Source organism: Sciurus vulgaris (genome assembly GCF_902686455.1).
Source record: "Sciurus vulgaris genome assembly, chromosome: 2".
Classification (NCBI taxonomy): Eukaryota; Metazoa; Chordata; class Mammalia; order Rodentia; family Sciuridae; genus Sciurus; species Sciurus vulgaris.
Window position 1 is genome coordinate 90,628,750 of NC_136462.1, and position 24,650 is coordinate 90,653,399.

Sequence of the window (24,650 nt, forward strand, 5' to 3'; positions counted from 1 at the left end):
TTTTATTTTGACAGAAAACTTGCTAAATTGCTGAGTGTCTCACTAAATTGCTTAGGCTGGCCTTGAATTTGCTATTCTCCTGCATCAGTTTCCCGAGTCACTGGGATTACAGGTATGCACCAAAGTGCCTGGCCGGGAATTTAAAATTTTGATGATATCCTATTTATAGGATTTTTTTTTTTTTTTAATGGTTTGTGTTTCTTATCTTTTTTTTTTTTCCTCTGCACTCTCGGTACAATCCAGAAACAGGAAGCCTGATGGATAAACATCTTGTGACAAGAGTCAAAACAATGCCCTTAGCCAGGCATGGTGGCACATGCCTATAATTCCAGCAGTTTGGGAGGCTGAGGCAAGAGGATCACAAGTTTGAGTCCAGCCTCAGCAATTTAGTGAGGCCCTAAGCAACTCAGTTGAGACCTGTCTCTACGAAATATAAAAGAGCTGGGGATGTGGCTCAGTTGTAAGCACCCCTGGTTTTAATCCCTGTTACTAAACAAATACAAACAACAAACAAATAAACTATTCCCTAGAACTTGATGACACATGCCTATAATCCCAGCAGCTCAAGAAGCTGAGGCAGGAGACTCACAAGTTTGAGTCCAGCCTCAGCATTTAGCAACACTCTGTCTCAAAATTAAAAATAAAAAGGACTTGGGATGTGGCTTAGTGGTAAGTGACCCTGGATTCACTCCTTAGTACAAATCACCCAACCAACAAACTATGCCTTAGGCAAGGGGCACTTTATTTCATAACAAAAGCTGCCCATAAATCCTGAGATCCACAAGACCAGGCCTGACCTAGATCACCTGCTGTGGCAGCAGGCAGTGCAATCCCTCCAGGTATGCAGGACCCCCCATTTCCCTCAATCCCCTTTCTATAAAATCTCATAGTCCTTGTCAACCCCTCAAAGACAGATTAAGGACAAGAGTCCCCTGGTCTTCCTGGTGTGGCTACACTGATTGAAGTTTCTTTCAAGCTTTTCATCATCACCTTTTTTTGATTTGGGGGGCAAGTGGCTGTACCTTATTATTGGTTTCCCAGAGTCAGATGTCTGACCTAGGACTGTTGCCAAAGCTCAGTCCTTTCCCTGATGCCAATCCAATAATGAGGACATGGTTTTGAGAAAAAGGAAAAGTTGTGTTGCTTTGCTAGCAAAGGAGAAACACAGGGACTCCTGTCCAGAGGCTGTGATTATGCCCATCATGGGGAGCAGGGGGCGTTTAAAGAGGTTGAATCTAAGACTACATTGCACATGTTCTGGAGATGTGATTCTGGAGTTGTAATTCACTTGTTTATTTGGGAGATAATCATTTCTGAGATCTTCTGATCCCCAAAGTCTGGATGGGTTTGTTCCTATGGTGGGTGTATACTCAGGGACAGATAACTTTGACTAGGATAGGGAAGAAAGGTAATCTTGTTTCCCCTGAGATTAGAAGGAAGAGATTAGGGAGGAGGCAGAGAGAGAGGAAGAGAAAGAAAACAAGTCCATTTTTAAAATAAGTTGCAATGGCAGAGAAGCAAGGGTTATATTCAAAGCATAAAGTGGACCATCATTACAGGACTGCTGGTCACAGTCTTAGCTAATCTGTCTTTGCATTCCGTATACATTTTGGAATCACCTTATCAACTTCTAATAAAATCCATCTTGAATTTTTTATTGGAATTGCAAAAATCTGTAGGTCATTTTTGGGAAGTACTGACAATACCTACTTTTCCATGGTATATTTTCCCTTTACTTAGGTTTTCTATAATTTTCCTCAGCAATATTTTGTGGGTTTAACAGGCCTTAAACATTTTAAAAAGTATACCCCTACCCAAGTGTGTGGCACATGTCTGTAATTCCAGTGACTCAGGAGGCTGTGGCAGGAGGATTCGAGTTCAAAGCCAGCCTCAGCAATTTAGCAAGGCCCTAAGCAACTCAGAGAGACCCTGTCTCTAAATAAAATATTAAAAATAGCTGGGGATGTGGCTCAGTGGTTGAGCACTCCTGGGTTCAATCCCAGGTGCCAAAGGAAAAAGGTATCCCTAAAGACATCATGGTTTGGACATTATTTAAGTAGTATTTTTTCTTTTTTCAGTACTGAGAATTAAACCCAGGGTTACTCTTTGACTGAACTCCATTCCAGCCCCTTAATTTTTCATTTGAGACAAGATCTTGCTAAGAGGTCCAGATTGGTCCTAAAGTTGCAATCCTCCTGCCTTAGTCTCATGAGTATTAGGTATGGGCCACCACAGTCAGCTCGTATTGTTTTTCAAATTTCAATATCTGATTATTCCTTGCTAGTAATTTTAATTTTGTTGTTTTGTTTTTAGTTGTAGATGGTCACAATGACTATTTATTTTTATGTGGTGCTGTGGACTGACCTAAATGCCTCACATATGCTAGGCAAGTGCTCTACCACTAGACCAAATCCCAGCCCTGCTAGTAGTTTTTATACGTTTACATTTTGTATATTATCATATACTGTGACCTTCCTAAATTTAATTATGGATCTTATGTTTTTTTTTTTCTTTTTGTACATCCCATTGTATTTTTTTGTCTGTTTGTTTCAGTACCACAGATTGAACCCAGGGCTACTTAACCACTGAGCCACATCTCCAGGCCTTTTTATTTTTTATTTTAAGAGGATCTTGCTAAGTTGCTTAGGGCCTTGCTAAATTACTGAAGCTAGGATTGAATTTCCAGTCTTCCTAGCTCAGTCACCTGGGTTGCTGGGATAATCGGCCTGTGCCACCACACCAAGCCCAATTGGATTTGATATGTTCATGACCATGTCATCTCCAAACTAGTTTGTTGTGGGTTTGTTTGGTACTGGAAATTGAACCCAAGTGCACTTTACCACTGAGTTACATCCCTAGTCTTTTTTTTTTTTTTTTAAGTTGTAGATGGACACAGTACCTTTATTTTATTTATTTATGTGGTGCTGAAGATCGAACCCAGTGCCTCATGCATTCAAGTGCTCTACCACTGAGCTACAACCCCAGCCTCATCCCTAGTCTTCTTAATTTTTTATTTTGAGGCAAAGTCCAAGTTGCTGAGCCTTCCTTGAACTTTTGTTTCTCCTACCTCAACCTCCTGAGTTCCTGGGATTCAAGGTGTGCACCAATGAGCCAGGCTTGTTGTGCTTTTTGTTAACATAAATGTACAATTTTGTAAAAAAAAAAAAAAAAAATTATTTAACCATTGAGATAGTCATGGAGTCATTCTTCTTTATTCTATTATGAAGTATTATATTTTCATATTAAATCATACTTGCATTCCTAGGACACTTAGTAATGTGGTATTACCTTTTTTCTGGATTCTACTTAATATTTTTTTTTTCTACTTAATATTTTGTCAAAGATTTTTGCAGCTTTGTTCATGAGGAATATAGTTGTAGGTTATAGTCTTATTGAGATGTTGTCTGGTTTGCTATCAGAGTTACACTGGCCTCATTAAATGAGTTAGGAAATGACCCTTCTTTTTTTATTTCCGGAAAGGACTAGTATTATCTCTTCTTTAAATATTTGATGGAAATTCATCCATGAAGCTATCTGGTTACAAAGTTTTCTTTGTTGGAAGTTCTTAAATTATGAATTCAATTTCTTTAATTCATTTAGGGGTATTCAGATTTTCTATTTCTTCTTGATCCACTTTTATGATTTTCTATGAATTTGTCTATTTCAATTAAGTTATTCAATTTGTGGGCATAGAAATTTTCATAGTATTCCCTTATTTACCCTTTTTTTTAATAGACACATACCTTTATTTTATTTATTTATATGTGGTGCTGAGAATCAAACCCAGTGTCTCACACATGCTAGGGAAGCGCTCTGCCACTGAGCCACAACCCCAGTCCCCCTTATCTACTTTTTAATGTATGTAGATTCTATAATGACAGTGTCTCATTCCTGACTTAGTAAACTGAGTCTTTTTTTTTTTTTTAATCTTGTTCCGTCTGGTTTAGTAATTTTATTGATCTTTCCAAAGAATTAACTTGAGGATTCATTGACTTTCTCTGTACTCTTTTAATTTTATTGAGTTTTATAATTATTCTTACATTGTTCAACTTTAATTTGCTTTTAGTTTTCTAAATTTAAGTAGAAGCTTAGATCAATAATTTTAGCTCTTTTTTTGTTTTGTTATATAAGCATTTCAAGCTACACAGATCTGTCCTATCTTTAGATTTTTCTTTTCTTTTTACTGCAACCAACACTAAAACAAATATAACTCCACATATAAAACTGTGAAAAAATTTTTGACAAAACAATACTTTTCCTTTATAATGGGCAAGGCATGCTGATATTATTCCATTTCATTAAGAAATGCTATTTAAGCCAGATAGATGGTGAACACACCTGGAATCCCAAGCACTCAAAAGCTAAGGCAGGAAGATTCCAAGTTCAAGACCAGCCTCAGCAACTAACTGAGGCCCTCAGTAACTTAGACCCTGTCTCAAAATAAAGAACACAAAGTGCTGGGGATGTAGCTCAGAGGTAAAGTGCCCCTGGGTTCAATCCCTAGAACCAAGAAAAATAAAAATAAAGAAGAAATGCTATTAATACCTGGGCACAGTGGCACAGGCCCATAATCCTAGCAACTTGGGAAACTGAGACAGGAGGATCATAAATTGAACACAACTTTAGCAACTTAGCAAGACCCTGTCTACAAATTAAAAATTAAAAGGGATGATGTTTTAGTCAGCTTTTTCACCACTGTGACTGAAAGACTCAACCAGAACAATTTTAGGAAGAAGAGTTTATTTGAGGGCTCACAGTTTCAGAGGTCTCTGTCCATTGAAGGCTGGCTCCATTTCTGGCTTGAGGTGAGGCAGAACATCATGACAGAAGAGTGAGGCTGAGGGAAAGTGACTGATGATCAGATAGCAGAGAGAGACCCCAGTCTCCAAATACAAAATATATAACCTATAGCCCTGCCCCCAATGAAGCACTTCCTCCGGTCACACTCCACCTGTCTTCAGTTACCACTCTGATAATCCCATCAGGGATCAATTCACTAATTAGGTTAAGGCTACAGCGTACTACTTCTCCAAACCTTCTTGCATTGTCTCACTCTTGAACTTTTCTAGGGACACCTCATCTAAACCATAACAGGTGATATATAGCTCAGTGATAAAATGCCCCTGTGTTCAAACCCTAAAACCAAAAAACAAACAAACACAGAAAAACTTTATATATAAAGTAAAAAACTGAACAGAAAAAAAATGAATACCAAAATACAGCTAAATACACAATACTATATCCTCTTAGATATATGCCATCATTAAAAATCTTCACAATGTAAGTTGTGAAACAGCATAGGGAAGCATTCATAAAGCAGGAAATGTACACAAGTATGATTACAACTATATAGCAGAAAGAAAATTCCACATGGAGAGACTGGAATGAACAAAAGTGTTACTTGCTTTTTCCATTGGGATAAATGAGAGTACATTTTTTCCTCTCTCTCTGTATTTTCCAAATTCTATTAAATAGCATGCTAATTTAGAAATGAAACATTGACTGAAAATGTTGGCTCACAGGATTTACAATGGAAAAATACACAATAAAAAGTACAGGAAGAGTATTTACAGTATAGTTGTAACTGTGTTTCAAGTGTACATATGTATGAGGAAAGAGTGAAAGAATACAGAGAAAAATGTCAAAATGCAAGGAAGGGTTGAATAAAGTGTGATTGTAGTTAAGGAATTTTTTTCTCTTTCTAAATTTTCTATAAGGTATTTACTTGTATTACTTTTGTTGGGGGGGCATACTGGGGATTGAATTTGGGGGCACATGACCACTGAGTCACATCCCCAACCCAATTTTATATTTTATTTAGAGACAGGGTCTCACCGAGTTGCTAGGGCCTTGCTAAGTTGCTGAGGCTGGCTTTGAACTCGCCATCCTCCTGCCTCAGTGTATTACTTTTGTAATAAAATCTTTTTTTTTTTTTTTTTTTTTTTTTTTTTAATTTTTGGGTGCTGGGGATTGAACCCAGGGCCTTGTGCTTGCGAAGCAGGCACTCTACCAACTGAGCTATATCCCAGTCCCTAATAAAACCTTTTTGATTACCATACCTGGCTGGAACAGATGGAGTTAATTTCCCCCAGGTCACCTAATATACCTCAGGCCTCATCTCAACTTGCTGCTAAGGCTTGCCTTGTGTCAAAATAACAAGACATAAAGGACATTTAGATTCTACCTTGTCGTGTTGGGATTTATCAAGCCCATAGGAAGATGAGGAGAAAAATGTAGTTTAGGGTACATGAGTGTTACACTGAGAAAATAACCAGAAAGCTCATTTAGTCTTGGGAGTCAAAGTTTATCTCCACTACACTGTCCAAAAGAATTTTGTGAAATGACAGTAATGTTTTAAATCTGTGCTGTTCTCTATGGTAACCATTTGCCATACTGGACCATTGAGTATTAGAATTGTGACAAGTGCAACTAAGGAATGGAATTCTAATTTTACTTAATTTTAATTAAAAAAAAAATGTTTTTTTGGTACCAGGGATTGAACCCTGGGTCACTTAAATATCTCCAGCCCTTTTTATATTTTATTTTGAGACAGGGTCTTGCCTAGTTGCTTAGAGTCTTACTAAATTGCTGAGGCTAGCTTTGAACTTGCCATCCTCCTGCCTCTGCCCCCTGAGCTACTGGGATTACAGGTGTGCGCCATCGCACCTGACTCAATTTTAAAATTAAGGGGCTGGGACTGGGGCTCAGTGGCTTGTACTTGCCTAGCATGTGCAAGGCACTGGGTTCAATTCTCAGCATCACATATAAATAAATAAATTAAATAAAGGTATTGTGTCCATCTACAAAAACTTTTTTTGAAAAAGAATGCAAAATTAATAGCTACATATGGCTAAAGGCTACCATATGGAGTCTTTTGTTGTTGTTGTTGTTGTTTGGTCCTGGGGACTGAACCAGGGGCTTTACCACTGAGCTACATCCCCAGTCATTTTTATTTTTTGTTTTGAGAAAGGGTCTTGTTAAATTGTGAGGCTTGCCTTGAATTTGGGATCCTCCTCAGTGTCCCATGTAGGTGGGATTAGAAGTCTGCCCGACCATGCTTAGCTGTTGTTCTTTTTCCAAGCACAACAAAGCCTATATAATGAAAGAAAAATCCTTTTTAATATGAAAATGATTGCATTTTATATTTCATAGTGTGTGTGTGCGCTGTGAGTGGTAACTTAATGATTCCACAAGAAACTGAACAATTCTAAGAATTTTACAGGAATTTATACCCTTTCTAGAGTATCCCAAGATTAACCACATTCTGGGCTCAACCTGAAAAGCACCCACTTGAAATGATCCAGCAAGCACATTAGCCCCAAGTGATTTTCTAAACTAGGGACAAGGTGAGACAAGTCAACTTTGGACTGAGGTGACTATTGTTGGACCTGCCTTAATCTTACACTCGGCCTAGAACTGGATTCTGCAGTTAGGGTGGCACAGCAATTCTTTATCACTCATAATCGAATCAGCTGGTACAGACAATGATGTTCCTAACTTTGTCCCTAAATTTCCCTTAAGTGCAATAAGTAATGTAATCCTGTAACAGTCAAATTATAGATTTCTAAACTGTACTCTAGACCTGGAAATCCAGATGTATTCCAACGTCTTCCTACCCAACCCAATTAAGGAGAGAATTAACCGAAGCTAAAACAGGTTTATTGGTTATTTTATGCCAAAGAATGTGAGCAATTTGCAAGTACTCAAAATAAAAAGGGCTCAATACAAGCTGCCTCCCCCTTTTACCCTACGTGTACCAACTCCAGGCAAATAGAAGGCAATCAAACGTCGAGTCCAATTGAAGATACACTAAAAAGAAGTTCAGAGCCCCTGCTTGTTAGGAAAATAAATATAATCTGCTGAAAGTAACTGAAATAAAAACAAATTAAAATTGAGATGATTCCTACAATAATATCAACTATTGTTTGTCCATAACATAAGAGATAAAACATTCAAAATTTAGACATGAAGTTATATTTTAAGGAGAAAAGTACTGGCAATTTGTCAGGTATCAATATTTTTCAGCCTATGAATAGGAATTTTGCAGATTCCCCTTCAAACAATCTGAAAGCCAAAACACAAAGCAAAAATTTTAAGTGATAGATTCTTCCTGATACTAAGGCCAAGATTTTTGCCTTCTTCAAATACTCTTAACCTAAATTATGAGAAATAATCTACTCTGTCCACTGGCAACATTTCTGCATGGTGACATAATCAGAACTTGTACTTCTTTCATTAGATATTTGTTCTCATTCTAATCCAAATACCAGGAATTCAGCAGTAAGCAAGAGGATATAATTTTCCCTGAAGCCTATGATGGAAGCATAACAAAACTTATGAGAAACTTATGCACTTTGAAAAGTCCTGGGTGGCAGAGAAATGAGTCATCTTTATGGCCTCAGGGACAAACTACAAATCTTTTTATTTATTTATTTACTTATTTATAGATGGACACAATACCTTTATTTTATGTATTTATTTATTTATTGTGGTGATGGGGATTGAACCCTGGCCTTGGGCCTGCAAGGCAAGCACTCTACCTACTGAGCTATATCCCCAGCCCTATTTATCTTTATGTGGTGCTGAGGATCAAACCCAGCACCTCACAGGTTCTAGGGAAGAACTCTACCACTGAGCCACAGTCCCAGCCCTAAATCTTAAGGCAGATTTAAAGAAGGATTTATCCATGAATCTGTTTTCTCCAAGGCTGGACAGGGAGGGAGTGTGGAAATCACAACTTTCTTCAAAGGATGAAAGGTGTCACTTGGTGACACTCTGGTTTCCTGAGGAAGAGAAGTAGACACTGAAACATCTTGCTTTGGGCATGTGAAATCTTCCTTATTTTCCACCATCAATAACTGTTCTATCTCTTCTTTCAAAGAAAAACTTGCCTGGAACTGATGCTTGGGTATCATAAAGTGTTCTTTCTGAGTTATTCTTTGCTCCTTTAACCCTTTTAACTCAGGACAAATGAGTTTGTTACTGGAATAGTCACTAGCTTTTCCTTCTTTTATAGGAGGTAGATGAGACTTCACTATGTTTTGTTTAGATTCTTCTTTCAAAAAATTCGCATCCTCATGACATTCCGGAGATGTAAAACTTGGGGCTTTATCTCCTCCAGAATTTTTACAAAATAAGAAGCCTCTGACTTTTTCCTCTTTTCCTGTTGTCTCTGCTACTGATTTCTTTGGGCATAGCTCAGTCCTTATTAGGAGTCCCTTTGCATTCACTTTGTATTCTTTTGCAGCTCTCTCTCTGCGCTCCTTCTGGAAGTCCTTGAGTTGAAGTAGCTCCTCGGGCAGCTCCATACATGTAGGCTAAGAAAAGAAAATGAACACTGGATTATGATAACTAAACTTTAGAATGTGATACTTAAAAGTCACTTCTATCACACCTGACAAGAATAAGTACACTAGAGTCTATTCAAATGTGTTCATACATCACCCTCTAGTGTCTTCAACTACAATTGTACAATTTTTTTGAGCAAAAATATTTTGAAAAGGTAATGAGTCCACATGAGTGTACATGTATACATATATATGTGTAAAGATTATACAAAAAAAGTAACTCTCCAAACCTGGTCCCAGTAGTCTTAGCAGGTAACATCCTCTAAAAAGCTGTTTCTTATGTAACCTACCAGGAAAAGTCTGCATATATGATCATAAGTGTATACATATACACCTTACTATGTATTTATATTTCCATGTTTCCTATACATTACTTTATTATTATTTCCTGTGGGGGTTACTGGGAATTGAACTTAGGGGAACTAGGCCACTGAGCCACATCCCCAGCCCTATTTTTTATTTTATTTAGAGATAGGGTCTCACTGAGTTGCTTAGCACCTCGCTTTTGCTGAGGCTGGCTTTAAATTCTCGATCCTCCTGCCTCAGCCTCCCAAGCCACTAAGATTACAGGCATGCACCACCATGCCTGGCACTTTTTAAAAAATTTGTAATACTACTGATTCCAACCCAGAGCCTTGCCCATGGTAGCCTAGTGCTTTACCCCTGAGCAACAAGTGCCCCTCCCCACCCCTCGCAGTCCTATTGGCATTTTTAGTTTTTCCCCAAACTTTTAATGTTGGTAACTTTCTAAAATCATTCTACACAAATGGTACCATACTGTTATATATTCTTCAGCATCTTGTTTTTTCTTTTTAACTAAAAAATTTGTTTAGAAGATTGCTTCATATTAGCATTTCTAAGGGCTATGTGAACATACTGTAACTTACTTAACCAATCTTGTGTTCCCCCAATCCCTGACACACACAACACACACACATACATAGTATACTGGGGACTAAACCCACTAAGCTATGTTCCCAGCCCTTTTTATTTTTCATTTTGAGGCAGGGTCTAGTTATGTTGCCCAGATTGACCTCAAAGTCCTGTGCTCAAGTGATCTTTCTGCTTCGGCCTCCCAAACAGCTAAGACCACAGGCACATGTCATTGGGCCCAACTATCACACCAAGTCTGCAAAGTCAAATTTATTAACTTTTTAAGTATGAACTTTGAGCATTTTTTAATACTTATTAAAAAAACCCTCCTGTATTAAAATTTTTAAACTCTTTTTTTCTAATAATTTTCTAATTTCATTTTAAAAAATTTTAGTTGTATAAGAACACAATACCTTTATTATTTAATTTTTATGTGGTACTAAGGATTGAACCCAGTGCCTTACACATGCTAGGCAAGCGCTGACCACTGAGATGCAACCCCAGTCCCATCTAATTTCATTTTCTTAATCCAACTACTTGATCCAAGGAGTTTATTTTGTTGTAATGAAAGAGAACAATCCAACTTTGATTCTCTTCCCCTAAACTTGTAAATTAATTGCCTAAGACCCTTTACTGAATAATCTCTCTCATTGTCTGGAAATGCTACTTTATCACAATCATCTTGGCAAATTGATACTGATTTTATTTCTTGGCTTTCTACTCCATTCCATTGACCTGTTTAGTCATGTACCAGTTAAAAACTGTTTTATTTAATGTAGCTTTGTTTTAATATTTTACAAAGCCAGTCTTCCTTCAATATACTCCTTTCCCTAAGGTTTCCTGGCTATTCTTGCATATTTATTGTTTCTACAAACTTTGTAATGGCAGTCTGTCAAAATAATCTAGGTGTGCTGGGCGTGGTGGCACACACCTGAAATCCCAGCAGCTCGGATGGTTGAGGCAGGAGAATCAAGAGTTCAAAGTCTAGCATCAGCAAGGCACTAAGCAACTCACTGAGACCCTGTCGCTAAATAAAATATAAAAAAGGGCTGGGGATGTGGCTCAGTTGTTGAGTGCCCCTGAGGGCAATCCCTGGTGGTACCACCACCATCATCATCATCATCATCATCCAGGTGTTACTATTTTTCATTGGAATATATTAAATTCAAAGGTTAATTTAGGAATAATCAATAGCCAAAAATTCTTAGTGTTCCCATTCATTTAAGTCTTCTCTTATGCTATGCAGTAATATTAAAATGTTTGCCTCATTTATATATTCCACCTTTCTAGTTGGATTTATTTCTAGGCAACCTATCTTCTTTTGTTTAGTACCAAGGATTGAACCCAGGGGCGCTTAACCACTGAACCACATCCCTAGCCCTTTTAATGTTTTATTTTGAGACAGTTCTCAATAGTTGCTTAGGGTCTCACTAAATTGTTGAGGCTGGTTTTGAACTTGCAATCCTCCTGTCTCAGTCTCCCAAGCTGATATATATATATATATTTGTTTTGTTTTGGTTTTGTTTTTGTTTTGTGGTGCTGGGGATTGAACCCAGGGCTTTGCGCATGCAAGGCAAGCACTCTACCAATTGAGCTATATCCCCAGCCCATCCTATATATTTTTTGGTACTGGGGATTGAACTCACGGCCTTGTGCTTACGAGGTAAACACTCTACCAACTGAGCTATATCCCCAGCCCCCTATATATTTTTTTAAAAATATTTTTTAGTTGTAGATGGACACAATGCCTTTATTTATTTATTTTTTATGTGGTGCTGAGGATCAAACCCAGTGCCTCATGTGTGCTAGGTGAGCACATTACCACTGAGCTATAACCCCAGCCCCCTTCTATATATATATATATATATTTTTTTTTTTTTTTTAATACTTTCTCTTAGTTGGCAATGGACCTTTATTTTATTTATTTGGAGGTGGTGCTGAGAATTGAACCCAGTGCCTCGCACTTGCTAGACAAGTACTCTGCCACTGAGCCACAACCCCAGTACCCATCCTATAATTTTTGATAAAACTATAAATAGGTTGTTTTCTCCCATTATATTTTCTAGTTATTTATATAGTTTTAGAAACCCTATTAACTTTTATATTTTTACTACTTTACTAAATTGTCTTTTTGTTTATGGTAGTTTTTATTCGTTTGGTATTTTTTCTTTTTTCTTTTCTTTTTCTTGGTACTGGGGATTGAACTCAAGTGTTTTCTACCAAGGAGCTACATCCCCAGCACTTTTTATTTTGAGACAGGGTATTGCTAAATTGCTTAGGGCCTGGCTAAGCTGCTGAGGCTGGCTTTGAATTTGTGATCCTCTTGCCTCAGTTGCTGGGATTATAGGCATGCACCACCATGATCAGACCAGAGTGTCTTGTCATGTTAGAAAAGTATCCATCCCCTGACTTTTTTAATTAATTTTTTTTTTATTTTTACAGACAGGATTTTGATTCATTGTACACAAATAGAGTACAACTTTCATTTTTATGGTTGTACACAATGTAGATTCATACCATTCATGTAATCATATATATACATAGGGTACTGTCTATTTCATTCTACTATCTTTCTGTCCCCCACCCCCTCTCACCCCATTTTCATCTACACCTTCCAACGTTCCTTCATTCTTCTCTTCCCCACGCCACCCCCCTCTTTATATATTGTCATCCACATATCAAAGAAAACATTCGGCCTTTCCATCCAACTTTAACCAGTAATGCATGAAAAGTATTACCCAAAACTTTCAGCATTTATGAGATAACTATAAGACTTTCTTGACTCTACTAAAATGGAGAATTTCTTAACATTAAACCATGTTTGCAAATTGGAGAATATCATGCTAAGTGAGATAAGCCAATCTCAAAAAACCAAAGGTCAAATGATATCGCTAATAAGTGGATGAGGACACATAATGGGGGAAGGGAGGGGTTAGTGTTAGGGTTAGAGTTAGGGTTAGGGAGGGGGGCAAGAATGGAGGAAGGAAGGACTGTATAGAGGGAAAAGAGGGGTGTGGGGGAGGGAAAAAATAACAGAATGAATCAAACAACATTACCCTATGTAAATCTATGATTACACAAATGGTATGCCTTTACGCCATGTACAAACAGAGAAACAACATGTATCCCATTTGTTTACAATAAAAATAAATAAATAAACTCTTATGTGAAAAAAAAAAAACCATGTTTGCAACTAGAATCCAGTGACACATTAAAAGAAAAATATATAGGTCTTTTGTAGTTCATAAGCATGATAACTGGATTTTCATGATATTGTGAGATGTTTCTTTCTCAAGGTTTGCTATGATATCGGCACATTACTGGTCTGACATGAAAAAAAAGCAAAATGTAATACATTTAAGTGAAGTTTGTATACATGTTTATTTTTAATTGTATTAAAAATACATATTAATTGTACATACTTATCAAGTACAGTGCACATTTTAATGTATGTATACATGTGGTGAACTGAGTAAATATCTTGGGCTTTTTCAGCTGCAAACTGTCTCATTTACAGATGGTCCTTGACTTATGATGGTTTGACTTATATATGTTGTTTTTTTGCAGGGGATGGTTCACCAACTGCTCATCTATACACTCTTTTATTACTCAGGTTGCATAAAAATAACTCATGAAATCTTAAGTTTACCTGCTTTGACAGAAACATTTTGGGAAAAGGTGCTGAAAGGGATGGGTCGAGCACAGCCGTATTCTCTTTAAGAATATTTATCACCAAGTCTGCCCCATGAAAGTTACTAGTTTGTAGAATCGGTATCATTGTGCCCTCATGAGGAAGAGGCAGAAACTGCAGAAAAGGAGGCCCTGAAGACACACCAAGAGAGCTGCACCTACCTCCATGCCTGCAAGCCGGTCTGCAGACCCTTCTCGATAGGTGTTTAGGTACCCATCCACCAGGGTAGTTAGGTCAGACATCATCTCATCCAGAAGTACCAAGCGAAGGGGTAACAGGTAGGTCGCTTCCAGGGCCAAAATTTTCAACAAAGAGGGTGGAAGAGGTCGTGTGAACCACACTTCTGGATTTTCCTGGAACCACCAAAATTTTTTTTTTTTTTTTTAAATGAAGAGCAAGCAAAACTTTACAGAAAATAATTGTATAAAAGTTGCTTAATCTAAAATAGTGTTATTTCCTTCTATTTTTACCTCCTTTCACACTATCGGTAGCCTTCTGAGTGTGTATATGCACACACATGCTTACATACACCGTACGCATGTGAGACAGAGTTGGGGATTGGTTGGTCAATCACGAATTCTCAAAGTTGGAGGCAGCAGACTGGAGTAATGTCCAAACTGTAGACAGTATGGTCATGATCTAAGTTTATATACAAGTATATGGTCAAATTATAAACAAAATTTTGGGAGAAATTACTTATGACTTTGTTTCCCTCACCTTAATACAAATTCCTCTTTTGTTGGGGAACAGAGGATTTAGGATTAAACCCAGGAGTGCTTAACTACTGAGCCATATCCCAAATTGCCAAATCTGGCTTTGAACTCAAGATTCTCTTACCTCAGCCTCCTGAGTCACTGGGATTACCAGGGTGAGACACCACGCCTAGCTTAATCCAAATTCCATAAAAATTTCCCCATTATCCCAACTTGAAATTTTATTTCAGAGTACTTTTTTTTGGCGGGGGTGGGGGGTGGGGGGGGGCACCAGAGATTGAACCCAGAGGCACTTAAACACATCCCCAGCCCTTTTTATTTTGAGACAGGGTCTCACTAAGTCACTTAGGGCCTTGCTAAATTGCTGAGGCTGGCTTTCAACTTTAATCCTTTGAGCCTCAGCCTCCCAAATTTCTGGGACTATAGGTGAGCACAATAGAGCCTGGTTTATATTTCAGAGTACTTTTAAAATGATAATCAACAAATCTTTTATCTAACTGAAACCACAACTACTTGGTGTAACCAAGATTCTGGCAATGCTCACATGCTTACATGGCAGTCAACATTTGTGTACATGATAGGCTTGTTTTTTTTTTTTTTTTGGACTGGGGATTGAAGCCAAGGGCAGTAATCATTGAGAAACATCCCCAGCCCTTTATTTATTTATTTGTTTGTTTGTTTATTTATATTTTGAGACAGGATTTCATGAAGTTGCTAAGGTCCTCACTAAATTACTGAGGCTGTCTTTGAATTTGTGCTTCCCCTGTCTCAGTTTCTGAAGCCCATTGGATTACAGGATTATAGGCATGTGCCACTGCACCCGGCAACATAATAGGCTATTAATGCTGCTCAGGAAAATACTTGAAAAATTAATGTCAAATGGGATATCCCTTAATACTTACCCGAATCAGTTTTTGTCTTTCCTCTAGAAAGAAAAGATATTTAGGTGCTACTTTAAGGTGTCTAGTTAAGTTTTCCATAAGAGTACTGATGCAATTTGGAAGAAAGCCACCTGTTTCCATGGAAAATTGAAGGACATCTGCTACCTGCAGTGTTAAGAGAGACAAATTAACCAGTTTAAGTCTATACAGAAAACTACCTCAAAATTATCTTAAAAACTATTTTAGCTAAGAGTGATGGTGCACACTTATAATCCCAGAGGCTCAGGAGGCTAAGGCAGGAGGATCAAAAGTTCAAAGTAAGACTTAGCAACTTAGTAAGGCCCCAAGAGACTTAGTGAGGCCCTAAGCAACTTAGTGAGACCCTGTCTGAAAATAAAAACTAAAAAGACCTGGGGATGTGGCTCAGTAGCTAAATAACCCTGGGTTCAATCCCTGGTACCAAAAAAAAAAAAAAAAAAAATCCATGTTAAGTTTTAAGTTTTAACTGTCTTAACAACTATTTTAAGCTAGGCACAGTGGGGCACACCTGTAATCCCAGCAGCTTGGGAGTCTGAGGCAGGAGGATCTAGAGTTCAAAGTCAGCCTCAGCAGTTTAGAAAGACCCTAAGCAACTCAGTAAGACCCTGTATCTAAATAAAATACAAAAAAGGGCTGGGGATGCAGTTCAGTGGGTAAGTGCCCACTCCCCAGTATGAGAAAAAAAGAAAAAACTAGTTTAAATACCATTTCCCCAAGGATCCACATGTTAGGCCACACCATCCGGAAATTTAAAGTTGTTTATTATTTTGAAATAATTTTTAAAAGTAGAGACTACTAATTTGTCTCTCTCTCTCTGTCTGTCTGTATTGGGGACTGAATCCAGGGCCTCATGCACACTAGGCAAGTGCTTCTCTACCACTGAGCTATACCACAACTCATTTAGTTTAGTTTAGTTTAGTTTAGTTTTTGGTACCAGGGATTGAACCTGGGGTAACTTAACCATTCATCCACATCCCCAGTCCTTTTTATTTTTTATTTAGAGACAGGGTCTTGCTGAGTTGTTTAGGAACTTGATAAACCACTGAGGTAGGTTTTGAACTCAAGATTCTCCTGCCTCAGCCTCCTGCACCACTGGGATTACAGGTGTACCTGACACCACCCAGCTCCCAGCCCTTTAAAAAAATTTTTTGTTTTTATTTGTTCTTTTTAGATATACCTGATAGTAGAGTGTATTTTGGCATATCACACATACATGGAGTATAACTTCCCATTCTTGTGGTTGTACATGATGTGGAGTTACACTAGTTATGTATTCATACATGAATATAGGAAAGTTATGTCCAATTAATCCTATTGTCTTTCCTCTTTTCATCCCTGTTCCCTTCCCTTTATTCTCCTTTGTCTAATCCAATGAACTTCTATTTTTTCCCTCCCCACCCCTCATTTTTTTTTTTTTTTTTTTTTTTTTTTTTTTAATTGTGAGACAGGGTCTCAACAAGTTGCCTAGGCCAGCCTCAAACTTGCCGTACTCCTGTCTTGGTCTCTTTAGTAGCTGGGATTACAGGCTTATGCCACCACACCTAGGTAATGTGTTCTTTTCTATTTTCTTTTATTTACCTGCTATAATGTCACTTATTATGTTTTGATGCCTGTGGAAACGAAAAGGAAAAGAAAGAAAAGAATTGGGCAAAGGAAAATAAAATTCAAGAATTTTTTCTATTATCTATTAGCAACTTTATTAGTAAAGTTTTGGTATGAAAAGGGAATCAAATTAAGAATTGCAATAACTTGGGGCTGGGGTTGTGGTTCAGTGGTATAATGCTTGCCTAGCACATGTGAAGCACTGGGTTTGATCCTCAGCACCACATAAAAATAAATAACTAAAATAAAGGTATTGTGTCCCTCTACAACTAAAAAAAATTTTTAAAAACATTTTAAAAATAATTGCAGTAACTGTTTGTGGTAGGCTGAATAATGATCCCCACAATATAACATCCTAATCCCTGGAACATGTGAATATTATCTGATATTACAAAAGGGACTTTACCACTGTGATTAAGTTAAAGACCTGGAGATGAGGAGATTATCCTGAATCGCCTGGGTGGACTCTAAATGTACCCACAAGTGTTTCCTTTCTTTTAAAAATATTTTTTAGTTGTACTTAGTCTACCACTGAGCCCCAGCCCCAGCCCACAAGTGTTTCTTTATTTTTTATTTATTTATTTATTTATTTATTTAATTTTTTTGGGTGCTGGGGATCGAACCCAGGGCCTTGTGCTTACAAGGCAAGCACTCTACCGACTGAAGTGTTTCTTTAAAAAGGAGACAGTGAAGATTTTACTATGGTCAGAGGAGGTGACCCAATGGTGGAAGTGGAGAACTGAAGGCTGCATTTTAATGATGGAGGAGGGGTCATGAGGAAAGGAATACAAGCAGTCACTAGATTCTAAAAAGTACAAGGCAAGTCTCCCCTGAGAACCTCTAGAAGAAACCCTGCTGACAGCTTGACTTCAACCCAGGAAAAGTGATTTGAGACTTCTGCTCTCCAGAATAGTACGAGAATAAATTTGTGTTGTTTTAGATCACCAAATTTGTGGTGATTTGTTACATCAACAATAGGAACCCAATATACTGTATTAAAGGAAAATAAATTGGTGAAATTCCAAACTCCTGCTTTTATACTTTGGAAATCTAAAAAGAAAAATTTGGAAAGATATTCTGGCGGCTTCACTAGAAATACATATACGCTTTAATCAAGAAGCCTGATGGAGCAGGTGTAGAGTTGCATGCCTATAATCCCAATGGGCTTAGTGGGGCTGAGGCAGGAGGATTGTAAATTCAAGGCCAGCCTCAGCAATTTATGGAGGACCTAAGCCATTTAGTGAGACTACCTCAAAATAAAAAATAGCTTGTTACGTAGCACAGTGGTAAATTGACCTTGGGTTAAATCCCTAGTACCTACCTGCACTTCCCCCGCAAAAAGAACCCTGATGGCCTCAAGGGAAAAATGAACAATTCTGTTACATTTTAGAGTAAGAATAGCATAGAAGACATCTCTATGCTGTATAGTCAAAGATCTTGAGAGAAGGTCCAAAGGAATATGAAAATTAGATAAATGGCATAAAATTTATTATAAGCATATGTATAAATATATTATAAGCATATATAATATATATTATATATTATTATATTATATATTATATAATATATACAATATATGCATATATATTATAAGCATGTGTGTGTATATACTTTATATATATATATATATATATATATATAAAGAGCAAAACTGAACACATATAGTAATGAAATTCAACTTTTAGGAATTGCTGCTCACATATAATTGGCCAAATCAATAGTTTAATTCCTCTCCAAAGCTCTGGGTATATGTATCCCTTTCATTGGTGTAAACTTAAAAGACTAGAAGAGATTAAAGAATGCATGATGAGGGGCTGGAAATGTGGCTCAGAGTTAAAGCGCCCCTGGGTTCAATCTCAAGTACACAAAACAAAACAAAACAAAACAAAACAAAAAAACCATAATGGAAATTAGAGGTTTTACTGCTGTCACAGAAAAGCCAGAAACATAAGTCAGGTCTAAGAGCTAGCATAATCTGGAGACTTCTCATTTTCTTCTCTCTCTTTCTCTCTTTTTTATTTTTTTTGGCAGTGGGGATGGAACCCAGGGGCACCTAACTACTGAGCCACATCCCTAGCCCTAGCCCTTTGATTTGTTATTTTGAGACAGGGACAGACTAGGTTGCTTAGGGCCTCACTAAATTGATGAGGGTGGCTTTGAACTTTGAAATCCTCCTGCTTTAGCCTAAGTCGCTGGGACTACAGGCATGTGCTACCATGCCTGGCTCTCTTTTCATTTTTGTTTTTAGGTACTGGATATTGAACTCAGGGATGCTTTACGACTGAGTTACATCCTCAGCCTTTTTTTATCTTCAAGACAGTATTCTCACTAAATTGCTGAGGCTGGCTTTCAACTTGCAATTCTCCTGCTTCTGCTTCCCAAAGCACTGGGGTTACAAGCATGTGTCACTGTGCCCAGCAGCTTTCTCATTTCTCTAAGGCCTCATAGATATGAGTCAAATCATACTTCTTCAGGCTATTTTGGACCAGAATAGGTTTTGGAGGCATAGCCAGAACAATCTATTCCCCTGAGGTACAAAAGTGGTTAAAGCAGATGTATGATTGTTCATTTCACACTAAGTTTCCCATGTCAAACTTTAAATGACCCCTAAACTGCTCAAAGTTTCTGAATGGTATGGAGTATGGATTTTGCTTCTTATTTGACAAATTCTGGGACAAAATGAAGAAAACATATTCCTAAGAAATTTTAAGTCAGTTTTCTGCAGGTTTTTTTTTTTTTTTTTAGTTCACCAAATGTTCTCACACGTTGTATAAACATCTTATATAAGAAGAAGGCAGAAACAGTGTACGAAAAAAGAGAGAGAAAGAGAGAGAGAGAAACTTTTGATCACTTATCAGGACAAGAACTATTTTCTACCAGGAGCTATACACTCCTTCAAGTACCTGTGTGTCAAAGACATTATTCAGCATAATTCCATACTGATGAGAAAGGCAATCAGAAAGCCAACGACAATCATGGATGACCTAAGGTATCAGAAGAGGGAAACAGAGTTATTAGAACCTGGTTGCTAGTCTTACTAGCAAAGGAATCAGCTTAAATACTCGACCTTTAGAATTCTCTTGTCTTCTAATATCATCTGAAGTCCATTGTTGAAAGCTCGACTTCCCAGAAGGAAAATGTCAAATAAGTAAACTCGGCTATTTGTGGCCACCTACAATAGACCACATCATAGGATAAGGAACAAGTGAAGAAAGGGATCTGTTAATCAAGTATACAAGACATAGGGCTGGGGTTGTGGCTCAGTGGTAGAACGCTTGCCTAGCATGTGTGAAGCACTGGGTTCAATTCTCAGCACTGCAATATAAATAATGGAATGAAATAAAGGTCCAGCAAGAAATTAGAAAAAAAAAAAAAAAAAAAGAATACAAGACATGGGCCATTATAGGTACACACCTATAATGCTATCAGCTCAGGAGGGTGAAACAGGAAGATCACAAGTTCAGACAGTCTCAGCAACTTAGCAAGGCCCTAAGCAACTTAGAGAGACACTGTCTCAAAATAAAATAAATATTAAAGGGCTAGGTATATAGTTCAGTAATAGAGCACCCCGGGGTTTAATTCCTAGTAACACACACACACACACACACACACACACACAAAGACATGGGATAATACATTCAGTGTTAAATAAAAAAATAGTTACTCAATGATTCTTAGGGAAAACAGGTTTAAATTGATCCTAAATAGTTAAAAAAAAAACACAGTGGGACTGGGGGTATAGCTCAATGATAAAGTGCTTGCTAGGCATATAGGAAGCCCTGGGTTGGATCTCCAGCACAGCAAAAAATAAAATAAAAGGCATAATTGCTATAATTTTTCAAAGAAAAGGAAAGGATAAGCTGGTTGGTGAGTAAGACTTCCTCTATTCACAGTCTCAACTTTTTTCCCTCCTCTTTGGTATCAGGGATTGAACCTAGGGGCAACTTAACTACTGAGCCACATCCCCAGCCCTTTTTATTTTTATTTTGAGGCAGAGTCTTGATAAGTTTTTTAGGGCTTTGCTATGTTACTGAGACTGACTTTGAACTTGCAATTCTCCTCACTCGGTCTCCCAAGCTGCTGGAATTGCAGGTGTATGCCACCACGCCTATTGTCTCAACTTTAATGTTTTACCAGCTCACCTATGTCATTCTAATTGTGATATTGTGAAATATATATTTGGTCTTCCTCCCAGTTTTCAGACTTACAGCTTTGGAAACCCTCCATAGTGATGAGTGTCTTCTTACATGCTAATGAGAAGACTGGTGGTTTGGGGAGGGGCTCCTAGAGAGCATCAGGATGTGGGGCTGGTCACGGGAACAACCAAAGCATGATTATAACAGTGGGACTTTGAGTTCTTACAGAAGAGGAGTGGGGCTGAAGTTTAAATTGCCATAAATGGCCTGGCACCGTGGTGCATGCCTATAATCCCAACAGCTAGCAAGACTGAGGCAGGAGGATCATGAGTTCAAAGCCAGCCTCAGCAACTTAGTGAGGCCCTGAGCAACTCAGCTAGACCCTATCTCTAAATAAAATATTTTAAAAAGGCTGGGGTTGTGGCTCAGTGGTTCTGTACCCCTGGGTTCAATCCCTGGTACAAAAGGGAAAAAAAAAAAAAAAAAAAAAAAAAAGTCATAAATGGCCGATAATTTAATCAATTATCAATGGTAGTTACATAATGAAGCATTCATAAAAACACAAAAGGACTGAGTTTGGAGGGTTTCTGGATAGCTAAGCATGAGGAAGTTTCTGGAGGATGGCATGCCCCTTCTCCAACATTTTATCCTAAGGATCTCTTCCATCTGATTGATCATGTGTATCCTTTGTAACCTTTAACTTATATGGGTAAATGTGAGCAAAGTGTTTCCCTGGATTCTGTGAACTACTGTAGCAAATTAATTGAATCTCAAAAGCAAATTGTGGGAACCCCAATTTATAATCAGATACAGGTTGTGTCCTGTGCTTCTGACTGGTATCTAAAATAAGGGGAAGTCTTTTGGGACTGAGCAATTATTAATTCTGTGAAAAACAAAAATGTTTAAGGAAAGAAAAATTCACTCTGGCTCAGTAGGAACTAACAGGTCAATACACAGTGTTCCTAATATATAGCTTGAATTCTGTTTTAACTAAAAATTGTGATAATTAGGTTAGGAGGTCCTAGGCAGGTGTAGGTACTAAAAGGAGCATTTTTACCTCAGTAAAAGTTCACATAAAATGTGTAAAACTTTTGAATCAAGATAGAGTAATAAGTATGTTATTTAAAATAGAAAAACAGAAGCAATATTTCAACATTTCAAAAGTAGTAGCCTCTATAAATAAATTGTATTTCAATGTGCTTGGTAAACTGTAAAGTGCTACATGGATTTACTTGGCTTTAACAACTGTATAATGAAAGTCTAAAAAAAAATACTATCTCTGAAGGAGTATTAGAGTGAGGATTTTTCTTTCCTCAAAAAACTTTTACATTACCTGATTTTTTTTCTTTGTTTTGCTTTTAGTGCACAATGTATGTGATACTTTGTTTAAAAAAAATTAATCACCTTTCTCATTCCCCAGTCATCTTGGTGGCTTCTCTTGGTTGGAGCTACTCCATACCTTAATAATAGAAGATGGTAGCCACAAAGATTTAAAAACCTTCACTGGGGTCTATTAATTCAAGGTTTCAACTTATTAAGAAAAGTGGAAATTATGTGCTGGGGTATAAGGGAACACTGAAGATGAATAGCAGGGCAAAGTGCAATTGGTCATCCTCATCAACAACTGTGCAGTTTTAAAGAAATCTGAAATGGAGAACTAAGTCATGTGGGCTCAAACTGCTATACACCGTCATGATGGCAATAATACTGAAATGGGTACAGCATGCAAAAAAATACTACAGATTATGCCCAATGGCTATCATAAATCCAGATGATTTCTGATATTGTTACAAGGTAGAAGAACAGCAGAACAGACTGTGAAAAGTAAAACATGCAAAACAGTTTTTTTTTTAAGTAAAATTTGTATGGCGGGGGAACAGAATAGAAGTTCAGGGGAGTAGAAAAAGAGAATGAAGGAAAGGGAGGGGAATAGAAAAAGGAAAGACAGTGGAATAAATCTAACATAACTTTCCTATGTTCATATATGAATACATGACCAGTGTAACTCCACATCATGTACAACCACAAGAATGGGATTCTAGTTAGAATAAGTATTACTCCATGTATGTATAATATGTCTAAATATACTCTACTGTCATGTATATCTAAAAGGAACAAAAAAGAAAAATTTCCAGAGCTTGTTTAAAAAAAATTAAACACAGAAGCCCAAGGGCTTGGTTGGGGAAAATGTGCCCATTGATTTGCTTCTAGCCACAAAGAGGACATTTATAACTCATTGGACATTCCCTTTGGTACTAGGACACTAAAGGGGACAAATTAAGAAGTAACCTAGAGTTACCCAGGCATGTATTACCAGAAAGTCCATTCTGTTTCACTAGAGAGAAGTTTTAGTTTAAATAATTTGCATTTGTGCTGCCAACATAACCTAGTTTTCTAAGAGCTAAGGTTTACCAATTAAGTGCAGGGAACAACAGAGATGCAATGTGATCCCCAGCAATAACTAGACTCAGCCACCTCTATTCCTTTTCCTAGAAGAAGCTGAACATTGCAGAAGGAGGAATTTAAGAGGGCAGATTGCCAACTCAGTTGGCAATATTCTCAGACTTTGAAATCGGGATCCTCCTGTCTCAGCCTCCCAAGTCGCTGGGATTACAGGCTTTCACCATCGCATGCGGTTTCAAACTCCTTTTGATGTAATGATACCCTCATCTGACACCTCTCAGGTCTAACTCAATGATACAGCAGAGACCTGCATCACAAAGCTATAATTTCAGAAAGATAGGTCAAAGCTGAGAAAGAAGACCTCCTGCAAAATCTGTGAGACAGCGATGATTACTATAAAGGTGACACTATTAGGAGTTCCTTTTTTGAAAAGAATAAATTGAGCACTGAAAGTATGAAGTACATTCCAAACAAGTTACAAAATAATACTACCAGGGATAACAGAGAGAAGACAATTAATAATACATTGAATCTACAATTATTTCAAAATAAAAAGTTTTAAAAAATCTTTTACCTGAAGCCAACACAGTTTCCCATGGCGACACACATTAGCTCCTTCTGCAGCCACACTCAGGACACTCTGCTTCTTGATATGGAGCATCTGGTAAGAAAAGAAGAAAAGGGACAGGCATGATGGTATACACCGGTACACTCAGCAACTCAGGAGACTGAGGCAGGAAGATCAGAAGTCCAAAACTAACCTTAGCAACTTAGGGATACCCTGTCTCAAAATAAAAACTGAAAAAAATAAAATAAAATAAGGCTAGGAACATAGCTCAGTGGTACAGTGTCAATGGGTTCAATCCCCAGTAGAAGAAGAAAGAAGGAGTGAGGAGGGAGAAGAAGGGGGGAAAAGGCAAAAAAGGGGAGAAGAAGGAGAAGGGGAGAGAAAGTAGGAGGAGAAT

General features: G+C 37.6%; 1 protein-coding gene across 3 annotated transcripts in view; it reads right to left on the bottom strand.

Annotated features, from left to right (window-relative positions):
• Positions 1–5,377: 5,377 nt before the first annotated feature.
• Positions 5,378–24,650, bottom strand: part of EXD1 (exonuclease 3'-5' domain containing 1) — a 46,046-nt gene continuing 26,773 nt past the window's right edge. For all 3 annotated transcript variants that reach the window (XM_079129018.1, XM_079129017.1, XM_079129019.1), the window contains 6 exons: positions 24,260–24,346; positions 20,214–20,318; positions 20,050–20,130; positions 15,527–15,670; positions 14,073–14,264; positions 5,378–9,317 (listed from right to left, as the gene is read on the bottom strand). In XM_079129018.1, coding sequence (XP_078985144.1) covers positions 8,658–9,317; positions 14,073–14,264; positions 15,527–15,670; positions 20,050–20,130; positions 20,214–20,318; positions 24,260–24,346 — 1,269 coding nt within the window. In that variant the 3' untranslated portion in view covers positions 5,378–8,657. The remainder of the gene's footprint in view (positions 9,318–14,072; positions 14,265–15,526; positions 15,671–20,049; positions 20,131–20,213; positions 20,319–24,259; positions 24,347–24,650) is intronic.